The sequence below is a fragment of the Acomys minous genome (assembly GCF_964271855.1).
Source record: "Acomys minous genome assembly, chromosome: 19".
In the NCBI taxonomy this organism is placed as follows: Eukaryota; Metazoa; Chordata; class Mammalia; order Rodentia; family Muridae; genus Acomys; species Acomys minous.
The window spans coordinates 62,368,176-62,386,314 of record NC_140499.1 but is presented as its reverse complement, the minus strand read 5'-3'; the positions used below and the strand labels follow the sequence as shown (position 1 = coordinate 62,386,314).

General features: G+C 47.0%; 1 protein-coding gene across 12 annotated transcripts in view; it reads right to left on the bottom strand.

The window, feature by feature from the left end:
- The window catches only part of NUP210L (nucleoporin 210 like), a 93,875-nt gene extending 76,970 nt beyond the window's left edge, over window positions 1-16,905 (bottom strand). For all 12 annotated transcript variants that reach the window (XR_014776804.1, XR_014776805.1, XR_014776806.1 and 9 more), the window contains exons 1-7: window positions 16,681-16,905; window positions 14,928-15,064; window positions 11,392-11,523; window positions 10,243-10,336; window positions 5,529-5,679; window positions 2,016-2,148; window positions 22-180 (exon numbers count right to left, since the gene is read on the bottom strand). Coding sequence is in view for 9 of the 12 variants with exons in the window: in XM_084769138.1 (XP_084625264.1) it covers window positions 22-180; window positions 2,016-2,148; window positions 5,529-5,679; window positions 10,243-10,336; window positions 11,392-11,523; window positions 14,928-15,064; window positions 16,681-16,871 (997 nt within the window). In the remaining 3 variants the exon portion in view is untranslated. The remainder of the gene's footprint in view (window positions 1-21; window positions 181-2,015; window positions 2,149-5,528; window positions 5,680-10,242; window positions 10,337-11,391; window positions 11,524-14,927; window positions 15,065-16,680) is intronic.
- Window positions 16,906-18,139: the final 1,234 nt, after the last annotated feature.

Here is an 18,139-nt window from a genome sequence, read left to right as displayed (position 1 = left end):
AAAACTTGAACCAAAGGATACTTTTGTGGACAAAGACAAGGTTAGTGTGACCCAGTTGGAGAGCAGTCACCACGGCTGTTTTCTCATCCAGGAGAGCCACTTTTCCGGACAGATGCCTATTATCTGTAACAATGTGGTCTTGCAATTCCAAGGTGTAATGTTCCAGGGGAAATTTCACCTCTGTAAGGCATGAAGGGCAGACACAAGTCACAGCAGCAGCCACTCCAGGGAGAGGGTTGGCCCAGCGCACCGTGTGACAGGGCACTGGAACTGAAACCAGCGGTAGGATTTGTTTCTAATGCCCTTTTCCCAGTGATGAATCTGCAGCTTCTGGAAAGAAGGGATGCTGTAACCTAACCACTGCCATACTCGAACACCAGCGAGCTGCTGAGTGCTGCTGCACCCTTGCAGTCCCCAGAGGCAGCAGGAAGATCAGGAGCTCAAGGCCAGCCTCAGTTACCTAGGGACTTTGAGGTCAGCCTGAATTTACCTGAGATACTGTCTCAAATGATGGCAATAGCCAGGTGTGGTGGCACACACTTTTCATTTAAGTACACAGAGGGCAGAGGCAGGTGGATCTCTGTGAGTTCAAGGTTAGCCTGGTCTATATATGAGTTCCAGGACAGCCAGGGCTATAAATAGACTCTACCTAAAAAAAGAAAAGAAAAGAAAAGAAAACACACACACACACACACACACACACACACACACACGCAGCAGTGGGGCTAGAGAGCTGGCTCAGTGGTTAAGGGTGTGCACTGCTCTTCCAGAGGATCAGAGTTCAGTGCCCAGCGTACAATCAGGTGGCTCCCAACCCCCTATAATTCCAACTCCAAGGGACCTACCATTGAGTCTCTTCAGGACTCTGTGGGCATCTGCACTGACATGTACACACAACCACACACAAATACATACATATACACATAATTAAGATTAAAATACATTGCTGGGTGTGGTGGCACATACAGTTAATCCCAGCACTCGGGAGGCAGAGGCAGGCGGATCACTGTGAGTTCGAGGCCAGCCTGGTCTACAAAGTGAGTCCAGGACAGCCAAGGCTACACTGAGAAATACTGTCTCAAAAAAACAAAATAAATAAATTAATACATACATACATACATACATCTTTGTAAAAATAGCAACAGCAAAGCAAACCAACCCAGTGAACTGGGTAGATGACCACCAAGTAAGTATGGAAAGGGCTGAGCAAACGGGCTCCACATAACTTTGTTAATTCAGTGTGCTTGTATAGCCCATAGACTATTAAGTTTAGCTAAGGCTTTAATGCCAGCACAGGGGAGGCAGAAGCAGGTGGATCTCTGTGAGTGTGAGGTCAGTCTGGTCTACAAAGTAAGTTCCGGAAAGCCAAGGCTGTTACACAAAGAAAGCCTGTGTCGAAAAACAAAAAAAAAATTAGCTAATGGACTGAGCTTATAAAGAAACAATGCTACAGAGAGAGAGAGAGAGAGAGAGAGAGAGAGAGAGGGAGAGAGAGAGAGAGAGAGAGAAGGAGAGAGAGACCATCTGATAAACTCTTCTTACTCGGCCCCATCAGCTGGTAATTCTGCACTGTTATCTCTTTTTGTGTGTGTGTGTGCATGCATTTTGTAAATGCAAAAATGCCCATGTCTCAGTGAGCTAAGTGTCATTGGCTAAGTGAAATATGTCAAGAAACTCTGCAAACTTTGCAAACTTTGGGTACTTAGAAGCATCATAGTAGGCCGGGCGTGGTGGTGCACACCTTTAATCCCAGCACTCGGGAGGCAGAGGCAGGAGGATCGCTGTGAGTTCGAGGCCAGCCTGGTCTACAAAGTGAGTCCAGGACAGCCAAGGCTACACAGAGAAACCCTGTCTCAAAAAACCAAAAAACAAACAAACAAACAAAAAACAAAAAAGAAGCATCATAGTACAAATTCTGAAAGACAAAGGAGGTTGCCCGTGGCTGCTGCACTTCCTCCTGTATTACCCCAAGGGAACTTAAGAAGGTGGTCATGGGAAAAGCTAAGCCGTCTTACCTGTCATTCTCCCCTGAACCATTTTTGCAACTCGGTATTTAATATAGGCTCCAACTAAGAGATACATGTCGTGGGATGGAATGAGAAATATGTTCTCCAGAACAAGTAGGCGGATCAAGGACGCTGCCACTTTCTAAAAGAGGAACAGAAATAATTAAGCAAAAATCATCAAAGCCCCTGCCTTGTTCAAAGGTTACTTTTGTTTTGTTTGAGACAAGGTTTCTTTGTGTAGCCCTGGCTGTCCTGGAACTCCTTCTGTAGACCAGGCTGGCCTTAAACTCAGAGATCCACCTGCCTCTGCCTCCGAATGCTGGGATTAAACGCATGTGTCACCAGCACCCAGCAAGCTTACTTTTAGTAAGCTAAAAACAACAGTTTTTACATTTATTTGTTTTGTACATGTGTGGAAACATGGCTGTCACGGTATGTATGGAGGTCAGAGGAGAATTTGCAGAAGTCAATTCTCGCCTCCTACCAAGTGGGTCCGGGGATCAAATACAGGTTGTCAGACTTGGCAGCAGGGATCCTTCCTCACTGAGAAATCTCACCAGCGCACTTTTCGTAAGTTTAAAAAATATATAAAGACCAAAAAAAAAAAATTATTTCCTAATATTGACAAATCATTTCTGGTTAACCTGAAAGCGGTTGTAAAGCCATCTGAGATGCAGCCTTTTAGTCAAAAGCTCTCCAGCTGTCCCTCTCTGTCTCCAGCTGCCCCCCTCTGTCTCCAGCTGCCCCCCTCTGTCTCCAGCCCCCCACCCCCACCCCTTGCCTCCATCTTCAGCTATGTCTCTCTCTCCCTCTCTTTCCTTCTCTCCCCAGCTGATAGGCCTTTGCTTTCAGGTTAGAGCAAACAGATGGTAGGTAAGAAAGCAAGCCCAGTGCACTCATTTCTCTTTCTTTTCTTTTCTTTTCTTTCTTTTTTCTTTCTATTTTTCTTCCTTCCTTCCTTCCTTTCTCCCTTCCCCTCCCTCCCTTCCTTCCTTCATTTCTTAAAAAGTTTAAAATGTATTTTGTTTTTTGTTTCTTTGTTTTTTCAAGACAGGGTCTCTCTGTGTAGCCTTGACTGTCCTGGACTCACTTTGTAGACCAGGCTGGCCTGGAACTCACGTTAATCTGCCTGCCTCTGCCTCCCGAATGCTGGGATTAAAGGCGTGCTAGGCTGCTTTCTCCTTCTTGTATTGGCCCCCTCCTTACTGCATGTAAGTGAGGTGCTCTACCACTGCATGTAAATTAAGTATTCTGGCACCCTTAGCTCTAGTGAATCAGACACATTCCTCCTCAAAACCCCTCCCACTGCCCGAGGTTTATAAATAAAAGTCTGGCTGGTTTGCTGGGTGCATGCCTGCTCTCTTGCTTGCTGTCCTCCGCCAAGACCATCTGAGACTCCACTTATTCTGGGTGGAAACACCTAGAGGTCAGGCAGTGATGGGGGAATGGCCTCGGCAGCCACTGGGGACTGCTGACATCCCCCACCCCTGACCCCCAGTCAAGCACTGCTGGGCCTGTGTCTCATCACACTTGCCTGCCAGTGGGCTTTAGACATGGCCTGCTTCCTCTGGTGCGCTTAGCACAGCAGCTCAAACAAGGAACTGAAACAATTTGGAATCATAGAGGTCTTGTGGCGTCTCCACTGCTGACACCAGCCGTGTCATTCTAAGAGAGCTGAACTGTAACAGTCCATGGAAAGCTCACTCGCTACCTCTCCCTGAGACATGGAACCTGGCTTAGCATCCAGAAGATGGGCCTCACGCTGAGTGCTCTATGCTTCTCTGAGCAAGAAGGGGGAGCTTGGGACATTTGACCTCAGGGTCCGTCCATTCTCCTCCAGAAGCAAGCAGTTCCTGAAACAACCCACAGGCTGTGGAACCTGGACTGACCCACAGGCTGTGGGACTCTGCTGGACAATGAATGACAATGGTGTTTTGTGGAAGCAATGAAAATATTAAGACAAGTGGTTAAGAACCCTTGTAGTGGGCTGGAGAGATGGCTCAGTGGTTAAGAGCCCTAGCTGCTCTTCCAGAGGTCCTGAGTTCAATTCCCAGCAAGCACATGATGGCTCACAGCCATCTACAATGGGATCTGATTCCCTCTTTTGCTGTCCATGAAAATAGAGTACTCATATTGTTAGGATTCTGCTTCAGTCGCCTACCTGTGATGTCATCACTTACCTGCTATGGGGCGAGGAGGGGGGATGACCCTGCCCAGGGCCATATAAAAGGACAGACCCTCCACGTGGTTTCTCTCTCGCCACTCTCTACCTATGCCCTCTCCTCCCCCCTCTCCTATCTCTCTCTCTCTCCCCCCCCCTTACTCTTTCTTTCTATTCTCGTTCTTCCTCTGTCTCTGTCTCTCTCCCTCTAGGGTCCCCCTCCCCCTTTCCCTCTCCCCCATGCTCATTTAATAAACTCCTCTATAACAAAATATCTGCTGCCTGGTACCTTCTATCTATCATTGCTTTAATTATTAAATATAAAGCATATACCTAAAATAAATAAGTAGGCCTGGAGGAGGAGGAGGACGAGGAGGAGGAAGAGGAGGAGGAGGAGGAGGAGGAGAAGAAGAAGAAGAAGCAGAAGAAGCAGCAGCAGCTGTTGTTTATGGAGAGGACCTGGGTTCACCTCCCAGAACCCGCTGTACCCCAGTTCCTGGGCATGGCCTCCTCTAGCCTCCAAGCGCACCAGGCATACATGCAGTGAGAGACATACACATAGCCAAACATTACATTTAAAATATTGTTTTAATTAAAAAATAAGATAAACTAGCCAGGTTTGGTGGCACATGCCTTTAATCCCAGCATCTGAGAGGCAGAAGCAGGCAGATTGCTGTGAGTTCAAGGTCAGCCTGGTCTACAAAGCCAGTCCGGGACAGCCAAGCCTACATAGAGAAACTCTGTCTCTTGGGCATGGTGGCACACACCTGTAATCCCAGTATTTGAGATTTCTGTGCATTCAAGGCCAGCCTAGTCTACAAATCAAGTCCAGACAACACAGAGAAACTCTTTCCTGAAAACACATGAAAAATTTAAAAAATTTAAAAAATAGAGGCAGGTGGTGGTGGCACATGTCTTTAATCCCAGCACTTGGGAGGCAGAGACAGGTGGATCTTCATGAGTTCAAGGCCAGCCTCGTATACAGAGGGAATCCAGGACAGCTAGAGCTATTAGACAGAGAAACCCTGTCTAAAAAAAAAAAAGAAAAAGAAAAAGAAAAAAAAAAGAAAGAAAAAGAAAGAAAGAAAGAAAGAAAGAAAAGAACAGAAAAATAACTGGTGAATAATCTCACTATGTAGCCCTGGCTGGTCTGAAATTCACTGTGTAGACCAGGATAACCTTGCATTCACAGGGATCCCCCTGCCTCTGCCTCCTGAGTGCTATTGCACCACCACCACAGGCTTGAAATGGATTTTTCAAAGAAATGACTGACTACTGGGCCAAATAGTGGCAAGACAGACACTGCTTCTGCTAGATCCTGTGTCAAGACTTTGGATGGCTGCCTCACGCAGACGGTTTACCTTGTAGAAGGGCTCGTAAACTCGGACTTTCACAACAGCAGCTCCAGTCCTCATCCCAGACACCAGAATCACGTCCCCTTGCTGCTCGTCCTTTTCCATCTCAGCTATGTAGTCAGGGGGAGAATACTCCGCTTCCGAGAACTTCAGAATCCTAGAGGTACAGTGTGAGCTTTGTCTCTAGTGGGTCAGTGGGCTTCTGAACTTCAGGCTCTATAAAGCCTGCCTGCGTAAAGAGCTCTGAAATCCCTTTGCTTGCTTGTGAGCCTTTTGAAACAGGGCCTGTTTGCTTGTTTGTTTGTTTGTTTAGTCTTTTGAGACAGGGTTTCTTTGTGTAGCCTTGGCTGTCCAGGAACTTGCTCTGTAGACCAGGCTGGCCTCTTAATACAGAGATCTGCCTGCCTCCGCCTCCTGAGTGCTGGAATTAAAGGCGTGCCCCACCACACCCATGCATGGATTGAGTTTCAATTTCTTATTTCCAGAAGGACTACCCTGTGGCTAAGACTGCTGTGGGACTACAATTTAGGCTAAATTGCTTATTGGGTGTATAACTGTTTATTGGTTATGTTTTTATCCTGATCCAAATGTTTGATTCTAATCTATGCTTTTCCTAATTCCTAGACAAGTAAATAAATGATGTTTCTTCTGTCACCTGCTAACCTGGATTCAACTACAAGCTTCCTGGCTAATGGCTCTGATACAGGTTTTTTAAAGTTATTTTATAATGTTCTACTGTATTAACATTCACTTGTTTACAGTATTAGATTTTCTTTTTTTTTAATTTTTTTTGTTTTTGTTTTTGGTTTTGTTTTTGTTTTTGTTTTTGGTTTTTTTTCGAGACAAGGTTTCTCTGTGTAGCCTTGACTGTCCTGGACTCACTTTGTAGTCCAGGCTGGCCTTGAACTCACTGCGATCCGCCTGCCTCTGCCTCCCGAGTGCTGGGATTAAAGGCGTGTGCCACCACGCCCGGCTCCAGTATTAGATTTTCAATCATTGCCTTAAACCATGTTTAGCCTAAAATTCTAAAGGTAATATTATTGGTCATACAAAAACTGTCCTGTTCTCTTTTATCAACTGTGTTTTTGGACTGTACTTGTGTTTTTAACGTTCCAACTTAACAGAGATAAAACCTAAAGTCTTAGTCTGTCTATTTAAATATTCTTAAGATAGACAAGACTGTGGTCTCATTGCCATTTTAATTAAAAAGCTGAGGATGTGTCCTGAGCCCCATATAAGGACTGGTAAATCTTTAAAATCCGAGAGGCCTTCCCGACAGGCTCAAACTAATCCAGGCCTTAACCACTACCCGAAGAAAATAGAAGTCTGCATGCCCCTTCCCGCCAGGGTCCAGCCTGAGCCAGCTCTGCCAGAGACCTGTCTCAGATGCAGCCAAAAGGGTTACACAGTCACATGGCCAGCTTCTATTATGGGAGACTTCAGGAACCTTCCCAGCCCTCTTCATATGCAGGAGACCAAACTGTCCATTTCACCTATTACTTAAAGCTTTCAAAAAGGTGTTTTAAGAACGTAACTGTAAGTTACGAAGGTCACCATGTCTAAAGGATGCTTCATTTCTTCCTGTTGCTATGATATTGTTGTATTAACTGTTCAAAGTATTGAGACTGATCAATGGAGCTCTGGTTTATTAATCTAATTATGGTAAATCATTCCACTATACGGTCCTACCATAGTTCCAAGATTTTAAATTTCCTTTTGTTACTGTTCCACAGAGGACAAAAGGGCTTCTGCCTTCCCTGACCTCATCTCAGAGTGTTTGTGCTCTTAACACAAAGTTCTTTTCCCAAGCCTGTACTATGCTATATATGTCTACTGTCTTTTCTTACAATGTGTTAATGTCTAACAATGTGTATTTCACTGCAGATTTCAGTGATGCTGCTCATGTGTCTGAAATTTATCTCCCTTTGTGAACGTAAAAGGATTCTTGTGAGTTCCAAGAAATCCATCTCTCAGGTCAAATTAAGTCCAGATAAGTAATACAATCTGAAGTCTAAGTTTCTCACCTAGGGGTGGGATTCCTTGTCCTTTTCCCTGGTTTTGGGACCCCCCTCTCCCTAACTGCCTCATTGACACCTTTCTACACCCAACCCCAGCTAAACTATCCCTTTCTAGTCACAAAAACACTCCCCTTTGTCTAAGAGACTGTCGACACCTCTCTGGTTCATTGAGGGCAAAGGTACCCAACCTCTTTGCTGACCCTCAACTAGGCTTGTCCCCATCGGGTGAGTTTCTACGGTTCTGCGACAGCCGCTGAAAAATTCCTGTGGCTAGCTCATCTGTTGAGCTAGGCCGTTGGTCGCTGGTTAGTGCGGACGAGCTACTAACTGGTCTGCACCAGTCCCTTGGGTCACTAACCGTTTTGGGGGATGCCTTGATGGCTTATTGGCCTCACCTCCCCATGGGAAACGTTCAGTTCTTCCTGACCGCCTTTGGGACACCCACCTTAAAGCTTACATGCCTCTGCAACCAAATTGGGCAGATCCTTGGACTAAACTGTTTTAATTATTGCCAAGAATCGGGAAAATGGAAGGAAGCTCCCATATATAGACTTTTTCTTTGCTCTCCCATGTTCAAGCCTTTCCTAGGGTAAAATGGAAGGAAGCTCCCATATATAGACTTTTTCTTTGCGCTCCCAAAATTCTCAATGTCAACATTGTCTCTCTGCTCTCCCAAGAGTTTCAAATGCACACCTAAAGTAATTTTCTCCCTAACCTACTTTGTCTTCTGCCTGCATATATGTTCTAGCATCCTGCCAGGCCTCCTGCATCTGGGACATCATCAAAGCAGCTGCCCACAAGTGCTCCCACCCAGCCTCAGAAATCCCGCCAGCCGGACCTGCATTGTTCCTCCTAGCTGGGCCTGCACTGCCCTTCCCAGCTGCAGATATTCTCAGACCCTGGACAGCAAATACAATAGCCTGTTCTTCTGAACCTGGCCAACATTTCAGCCTTTTTTTTTTTTTTTTTTTTTTTTGGTTTTTTGAGACAGGGTCTCTCTGTGTAGCCTTGGCTATCCTGGACTCACTTTGTAGACCAGGCTGGCCTCGAACTCACAGCGATCCACTTGCCTCTGCCTCCCGAGTGCTGGGATTAAAGGCATGCGCCACCATGCCCGGCTCATTTCAGCCTTTTAAATGCCCTATTGCCACCCTATTGTCAGCAGGAAGTAATTAAGACAACTACTTCGACCCTTATCCATTTGCAAAAGGCTGAAATGGTGTGCTCCAGGCACTGGTCAGACAGCTCCAGGTTCCCCCAGCACTCCTTGGTCCCTATCTGCTGCAGGACATGGCTGACATAGCCTGCCTTCTACCTTAAACTTTCAGGACAAAACGTTTCCTTCCTCTTCAGGATATAATTTGGACATTTTGTTGCTATTGCTTTTTTTCTATCTCTTTTCTCCATTACCTACATTTATATACTTTAACTTACCTTATATAAAAACAATCCAACGTTCCTCATTTTTTAAATATAGGAAAAGGTAGGAATGTTAGGATTCTGCTTCAGGCTGCCTACCTGTGATGTCATTGCTTACCCGCCACGGGGGCGTGGCCCTGCCCAAGGCTATATAAAAGGCAGACCCTCCATCTTTACCTCTTCTCTCTCTCTCTCTCTCTCTCTCTCTCTCTCTCTCTCTCTCTCTCTCTGGGGTACCCTTTCCCTTTCCTTCTCCCCCTATGTCTTGGGAGACAGTTTCTGCATCCCCTTATTAAACCTCCTCAGTGGATGTGTTGTGTGGTGTGATTCCATCCCTCTGTGCAGCTCCGCCGTACACCTCTAGCCTCCGCCGCCCACTTTTTAACACTATCTGTTTATCTGTTATCTGTTCTTTGGTACTGAAAATAGCATCCTTCTTGTTGTTAATTTTATTTTTTTAAGACTGTCCTAGCTGGGTGCAGTGGCCCACACCTATAATCCCAGCACTCAGGAAGCAGAGACAGTCAGATCTCTGAGTTCAAAGCCAGCCTGGTCTACAAAGCGAGTCCAGGACAGCCAAGGCTACACAGAGAAACCCTGTCTTGGAAAAACCAAAATATAAAAAATAAATAAAAGACTGTCCTATTATATATCAAAGTAGTTTTGAACTCACAAAGATCAGCTTGCTTCTGCCCCCCAAATTCTGGGATTAAACGTGCTTTCCGACACAGCCGGCTAATTGTTTTAGTCTAATTCAACATGAGCAGACAGCCTGACCTCACACGGTCCCCAACAGAGGCTCATGCGAACTTTCACAGAGGTTCCGACGTGTATCTCCTCTGTCTTTCTACCAAAGACACTTTCCCTAGTGAATGTATCTATTAAAAGAAAAAAAAAATCCCGACAGTAGAGTTATCAAGATCCACACAGCCAGCTGTGGCACAGTGAGTCACATAGGGACATTATGTTTGTTAGAATTCTCTTCAGTCCAGGCTGCCTACCTGTGATGTCATTGCCTATCTGCCATGGGGCGTGGCCCTGCCCAGTAGATAAAAGGACAGACCTACCTGACCCCTCCCTCTCTTCTCTCTCTTCCTCTCTTCTCTCTTCCTCTGTCTCTGTCTGTCTGTCTCTGTCTGTCTGTCTCTGTCTGGGGTACCCTTCCCCCTTACCTTCTCCCCATGTTCATTTAATAAATTCCTCATCTACTATCATATCCACTGCCTGACATCTTCTTATCATTTCCTTATATTAAACATAAAAATCTTAGGCTCCTACTTTACCTAATTTTGCTAGACAGCGCTCCTCTTGCTGCCTCGGCTTCCTGGGCAATACTCCATTCAAACACCATGCCTGCCAAAGTACTGAACGTGTTTCCTGTAGAGAAAGCCAAAAGCCAAGATGGAATCACACATTCCAAAACGTTCAAGTATCTCCAACAAGAGAGCCAGAAAGTCATTTTAGGTATTTCCTGTAACAAACAACATCACTTTTATTAATCAGTTAAAACACATACAAGAAAGATCCTTACACAGAAATGTGAGTGCTGTCCCAACAGGCTTGTGTGTGTGTGTGTGTGTGTGTGTGTGTGTGTATGTGTGAGAGAGAGAGAGACCAAGCTGGCCTCGAACTCAGAAACCTACCTGCCTCTGCCTCCTGAGTGCTGGGATTAGTGTGCACCAAGACTGGCCAGTTCCAACAGGCTTCTTAAAGTAGAAAGGGCCCTCATGGAACAGGCTCTCTCAGGAGGCCACCTAACAGACACTTCATGGTTGACAGGCATACTTAACCCTGGTTCCTTTTTTTTTTTTTTTTTTTTTTTTTTTGGTTTTTCAAGACAGGGTTTCTCTGTATACCAGCTCTGGCTGTTTTGGAGCTTTCAGATGTAGACCAGGCTGGCCTCAAACTCACAGAGAGAGCTGCATGCCTCTGCCTCCCGAGTGCTGGGATTAAAACTTCTTCAAAGCCAGGCACAGTGGTGTACGCCTGGCGTGGTGGCACACACCTGTAATCCCAGCACTCGGGAGGCAGAGGCAGGCGGATCACTGTGAGTTCGAGGCCAGCCTGGTCTACAAAGCGAGTCCAGGACAGCCAAGGCTACACAGAGAGACCCTGTCTCGAAAAACCAAACAAACAAAGAAAAAAGGCAGAAAAAGCAGTAGCTTTTTGTTTTTGTTTTTTTGCAAGGAGGCAGCTGGTCTATTGAACTATATTCTGCACTGCCAACTCTCTTGTATGTGAGCCCCAAATGAGAACACAGGCCCCACTTCTAGTCCACTATGTTATGCACGTTCGTTCCTGCTTCTGAACGCTCAGCCTCTGAGGCGGTGCTCTATTTGAGGCTCAGCTCAGCTCCAGCCCCTCACCTTCGGCATCCAGGGCCCTCACCTATTTGAGGCAAGCTGCCGCCCAGCTCAGCTCCAGCCCCTCACCTTCGGCATCCAGGGCCCTCACCATCAGTTCGAGGGGCGCATCATCCACATACAGCTCCCGGGTCCGGGACACGATTTCAATGCTGTCTATCACATCGACCTTAACGTCACAGCGCAGCTCGTGGTCCGTCACTGCAATGGAGCAGAAGGCTGCCTGTGTAAGTAAACGGGCCACTGACTCATTAAACGCCTCCCATGCTCAGAGTTTAAAGGTTATAAAAAAAAAAAGTCTGGCAGCCAGGGCTATGCAGAGAGACTCTGTCTCAGAAAAGCAAAAAGAAGAACCTCTGTTTTGTGAGATGGTTTGTGGGTAAATGTACTGCCAAGCCTGAGGATGAAAGAACCAACTACTTTTTATATTTATTTTATTTTATTTTATTTTATTTGGTTTTTCGAGACAGGGTTTCTCTGTGTAGCCTTGGCTGTCCTAGACTCGCTTTGTAGACCAGGCTGGCCTCGAACTCACAGCGACCCACCTGCCTCTGCCTCCCAAGTGCTGGGAATAAAGGCGTGTGCCACCACGCCCGGCCCAACTACTTTTTAAATTTTATTTTATTTTATGTGTGTGGGTGTTTTGCCTTAATGTATGTTCATGCAGTGCCCAAGGAAGCCAGCAGGCGGCACTGGACCTCCTGAATCTGGAGTTAGAGGTGGTTGTGACCTGCCATGTGGGTGCTGGGAATCAAACAGAGTCCTTTAGAAGAGCAGCCAGTGTTCTTAATTGTTTTGTCAAGCTCAGAGAGCAGGGTATTTGTTTGTTTGCTTGGTTTGGTTTTTTTTTAAGAGATAGTTTCTCTGTGTAGCCCTGGCTGTTTTGGGACTTGCTCTGTAGACCAGGCTGGCCTTGAACTCAAAGATCCGATTGCCTCTGCCTCCCGCTGGGATTAAAGGCGTGTGTCACCATGACCCAGAAAGCACTGCTAAGAGTTGGTTCTAGCCAGGCGTGGTGACACACACCTTTAATCCCAGCACTCAGGAGGCAGAGGCAGGCGAATCGCTGTGAGTTCGAGGCCAGTCCCGGTTGGCTACAAAGCAAGACTAGGATAGCCAGAGCTTTACATAAAGAAACTATGAGCCGGGCGTGGTGGCGCACGCCTTTAATCCCAGCACTCGGGAGGCAGAGGCAGGTGGATCGCTGTGAGTTCGAGGCCAGCCTGGTCTACAAAGCGGGTCCAGGACAGCCAAGGCTACACAGAGAAACCCTGTCTTGAAAAACCAAAAAAAAAAAAAAAAAAGAAAGAAACTATGTCTGGGAAAACCTAAAACAAAACAAAACAAAAGACCCAGAGCTGTGTGTCACTCTTTTTTTTTTTTTAATTGGTTTTTGACACAGGGTTTCTCTGTATAACAGCCTTGGCTGCCCTGGAATTCTCTTTGTAGACCAGGCTGGCCTCGAACGCACCTGATATCACTCTGCCTCTGCCTCCCTGAGTACTGAGGTTACAGGCCTGTGACACCATGCCTGGTAACATTTTTATTTCAGGAAATAGTGTCTTTCTTTTCACAAGAGACATTAAAACGTGAATTTAACACAGAGAAACACTATCATGAACCCTCCCTAAAACAAACAAACAACCCAACTGAATTTAGCTGTAACTCTAACGCCCAATGAAACAGAAACAGGTTGACCACAAGGTAAAGGGCAGGCCACCCTCGTAATATACTAAGACCCAGTACAATTTTTTTCAATAAATCATCCTGAAAGCACCTTTTTCATTTTATTTATTTATTTATTTATTTATTTATTTATTTATTTTGTTTTCAAGTCCAAGTTGCTCTGTGCAGCTCTGGCTGTCCTGGAACTCACTCTGTAGACCAGGCTGGCCTCAAACTTAGAAATCCACCTGCCTCTGCCTCCCCAGTGCTCGGATTAGAAGTGTGTGCCACCACTGCCTGAAACTACTTCTTAAAATAATTTATGTGCATGGGTGTTTTACACACACACACACACACACAGACGCCTGTGTGTGATATGCAAACACTCCCCTTGGGAGCTAGAAGGGGGAGAAGACCTCTTGGAACTGGAGTTACAGAAGGTTTCGAAGCTCCCTTCGGGTGCTAGACATTGAATCCTGGTCCTCTGAAAGAGCAGCCAGTGCTTTAGCCTCTGAGCCACCTCCCCAGGCCCTGAAACTCCCTTTTATGTACATTAGGGTTGAACAAACAAGAGACTACATTATATATAACAAAGGTCAGAATTTAAAAGTCTCGCTCTCCCTCTCTCTCTCTCTCTGTGTATGTGTGCGTGTGTGTGCGCACGTGTGTACACGTGTGTACATGCATGCCATGGCAGGCATGTGGGTATTAATAAACAATGCTGTGCCTTGATTCACTTCTTCCACCTTTACATGGGTCCCAGAGATCAAACTTACGTCATCTGGCTTAGCGACAAGTACTTTCCCCACTGGCCTATCTCACCAGCTGGGGTCTGAGAGCAAAAGTTGCAAGTAAGCCAAGGAAAGAAATCTAGCATGAGCCCCGATTAGAGCGCAGCTGGACACGTACAGAAAGAAGTGCAGAATGTGGGTACACACAGGCTGGCATGTGCGCGTTTCTTTCTTAGCCCCGGCTGCTAAGAGAATCTAGGAACTAGGACTAGGACACTCCCTTAGCAACAAGCACCCCAGCATCTAGATACTGCTTTCTAAATATACCGCTAGAGCTCAAAAACAAGGAAGTACTGTGCTGGGGCCATAGCTTAGTTGGGGGATGTCTGACTAGCAAAGAGGAAACCCTGGGCGTGAACCCCCAAAGCTGCACAAACACAAGACGATGGTGCACATGTGCTACCCCAGGACGTGGCAGGTGGAGGCAAGAGATTCCGAAGGTCAGGGGCAGGGTTAGTTATATAGTGAGTCACAGCCAGAGTAAGCTACATGAGACCTTACCTAAAAAGAAAAAGGAAATACAGAAGCCAGCCTGAAGGATCCCGCAAATGGCTTGTCATGGTTATACATACTTTTAATCGCAGCACTCCAGAGGCAGAGGCCAGCTGGTCTATATAGTGAATTACAGGCTAGCTTGAGAGCCTGTCTCAAGAAAGAACAACCACAAGCCGGGTGTGGTGGCGCATGCCCCCTTTAATCCCAGTACTCGGGAGGCAGAGGCAGGCGGATCGCTGTGAGTTCGAGGCCAGCCTGGTCTACAAAGCAAGGCCAGGACGGCCAAGGCTACACAGAGAAATCCTGTCTCGAAAAACCAAAATAAATTAATTAATTAGGGTTGGAGAGATGGCTCAGAGGTTAAGAGCACTGGCTGCTCTTCCAAAGGTCCTGAGTTCAATTCCCAGCAACCACATGGTGGCTCACAACCATCTATAATGTGATCTGGTGCCCTCTTATGACATGCAGGCAGAGCACTGTATACATAATAAATAAATAAATAAATAAATAAATAAATAAATAAATATTTTAAAAATTAATTAATTAAAAAAAAAAAAAGAAAAAAGAAACAACATCCACAAAATGCACACAGGCAGGTCCCATAACGCACACAGGCAGGCCCCTTAACGCACACAGGCAGGCCCCGTAACGTACCCACTTCGCGAGCAAGAATGATGCTGGTGAGACGTACTGGTTGGGTAGATCCGGCAACAAGAGCCGCCCTCTGGGAACAGGAGGTGCCATTTTCATATAGAGGCTCAACGTCAACCGCATCACGATGAGTGGAGTGCCTGCACCCCGCCCCCCAAAAACAACAGTGGTTTAGAGCATGAAATACACGGGTCAGGGTAACACACGGGAGAAACGCCTGTGATTCTCCGTGTGACACGCTACTAGGTATGCCTAATGGCCCTCTACATCTTTTTGCTTTGTTTTTTAAGTCAGGGTTTCTCTGTGTAGCCTTGACTCTTCCGGACTCGCTTTGTAGACCAGGCTGGCCTCGAACTCACAGAGATCTGCCCGCCTCTGCCTCCCTGAGTGCTGGGATTACTGGTGTGTACCCAACCTTGGCAGACTGCCCACGGACCCTCTAAAGGAGAAAGCTCAGTCAGAGGACACAAGACCTAAAACGGGAGACTGAGCAGAACCGTTGCCCAGTGATCTCCTGTGCAAAGATCTGAAATGTTACTATAATCCTCCCAGGACGTTTAAAGTAAAGTTCTAGGCCAGCCAGGCCTACAGAGCTAGTTCCGGGGGGGGGGGGGCAGTCAGAGCAGCCCAGAGAAACCCTGTTTTGAAAAACAAAAACATGAACAAATCCTCACAGTGTGGGTCATAGCACTGGGGCTGCGTTTGCAACAAGACAGGGCTTGCTCTTACCTTAAAAAGACTTTCCTGTAAGCCTAGAACCTGAGCTGCTAAGATGGCAAGTTGCCTATACGTCCTGAGACCAAACAGACGTGGAAAGTCATCATTAGCAGCCAGGGTGCACGGAAAGCTCTCGGTACCACAACGATTCCTGAACGAACATCACACTGGGTCCTCTACAAGACTAAGTTCCTTATACTCCATGAAATGAGTTGGAATTCTTGTCTCTGAGTGTCTTGTACCTCGCTGCTTCTCGGAGAAGGCAGGAAAGGGGCTGGGGCTGCAGTTCCTTTTGGTTTTGTTTTGTTTTGTTTTTCGAGACAGGGTTTCTCTGTGTAGCCTTGGCTGTCTTGGACTTGCTTTGTAAACCAGGCTGGCCTCGAACTCACATCGATCCACCTGCCTCTGCCTCCCAAGTGCTGGGATTAAAGGCCTGCGCCACCACACCCGGCTAGGGCTGCAGTTCCTAAGTGGAGGGCTTGCCTAGTATGTGCCTGGCCCCAGCCCAAGCCTCTTTCTCCAGTTACAGGAAACGGAAATCTCTCACCTAGGACAAACGTTCTGTCATCTAAGGGCTCACTTTAAATTCCCTGACAACTCAGGTAACCACATGACCCGCCATTGCCTTCTCTTATAGTCAGGAAGGTCATCCCCCCAGAGCTTTCCACTTCCACTGAATCCCCGTGTCCAGGGGAAGGGGGCTCTCACATGACAGGCAGAACTCAGCTCCGTGCACGCTGAAACGGGTCGTGTTACCCTAGTTTAGTCGTTGCTCTCAGGGTCTCGAACTGGGGAAAACCGACACAGGGCTTGCCTGAGCCGGCAGTTGCTTACACTGAGCAGCTGTCTCAATAGGGAGGCCGACTCCCACCCTAGTTCCTTGTGTACCTTAAAGAGCCTCACAACTTAGGCTACATCCCACCCAAGGGTGCCACGTTCAGGCCCCGCCACACTGCTGCAGGACCACAACCATTCCAGTAATCCCTTCCCTCTTCACTGTGGGGACAAGACCGTGTGATCTCTGCCCGCGCCCCCTCACCAGGTGTAGCAACCCCGCTGCGCCTCCAGCAAGAAGGGCACCCGGCCTGGCTCCTGGCTGAAGGGCAGTAACACTTGTGGCACATTGAGTTTGTTGGCCAAGGTCCCAATTAAAAGCAGGGAGAAGTAGTGTGGAGTCAAGGAGAAAAGGAGCCTGAAGCGCTGAGGAAGAGGAGCCCCAGAGCCAATCATGGCGACCGCCGGGTCTCGGCTGCCCACTCAACTACACATGGCCAGCCAATCCGCAGCCACAACGTCAGCGGGCTGCCTTTCTCGCTAGGAATTATGGGTACTTTTTAAGTGCGTCAAAAAGCTAAGTTTGAGCCGGGCGTGGTGGCGCACGCCTTTAGTCCCAGCACTCGGGAGGCAGAGGCAGGTGGATCACTGTGAGTTCGAGGCCAGCCTGGACTACAAAGTGACCAGGACACTCGAAAAACCAAAAAAAAAAAAAAAGAAAGAAAAAAGCTAAGTTTCAGGCACAGACCCAAAGGGCCACTTTACTAAATATTGGATGGCAGACTTTACAAGGAAAGAACCAGACTGAAAGGTCCAAAAATCCCAAACAGTGCCCCGTAGCTCAACTGTAGTTGACCATTGTTTGACTTGATCTTTATTTTATTTTAAATAAAATAGGGCAGAAAGACTGGGGTGAAACTCAAGGCTCGCATGTACAAAGGCTCAACCCCCAATACTAAATACAAGAAGTTACTAACTTTTATTTATTTATTTATTTATTATGTTTGCCTGTCTTTTCGAGACAGGGTTTCACTGTGTAGCCTTGGCTGTCCTGGACTCACTTTGTAGACCAGGCTGGCCTTGAACTCACAGCGACCCACCCTGCCTCTGCCTCCCGAGTGCTGGGATTAAAGGCATGCGCCACCACGTCCGGCGAAGTTACAAAATTTTAAAAGTGGAAGTAGCCAGGTGTGATGGCGCACACGGCAATTTGGGAAGGCAAAGGCAGGTGGCTCTCTGTGAGTTCGAGGCCAGCCTGGTCTACAAATCCAGTCCAGGACAGCCAAGGCTATACAGAGAAACCCTGTCTCAAACAAACAAACAAACAAACAATAAATCAATGAAAAAATTTCCAGTCTGTAGTATAAACAGCTGGTCTTTGTCAAGGTAAATGTTATTTTTAACTAGGAATTAGATTTATGTCCTACTTCAAGACCACAATGCAGGAAATGTCAGACACTGGCCTTAGAAGCAACTTGGAAAGCCATTGTCTCAAACAAGGGACCTCAGCAAAATACTCCATGGGAGCATTTGTTTTCTGGCCGGGTGTGGTGACACACAGTAATCAGGAGGCTGAGGTAGGAGGACCGAGAAGCCTAGGCTACAAATACCCTCTCAAAGGAGCTGGGGAAGTGCTTGTCACGCAAGCCGAGGACTTGAGTTCCCACTTAAAAACAGGGCGAGGCATGCCTCTCATCCCAACACACTGGGGAGGCAAAGCCAGA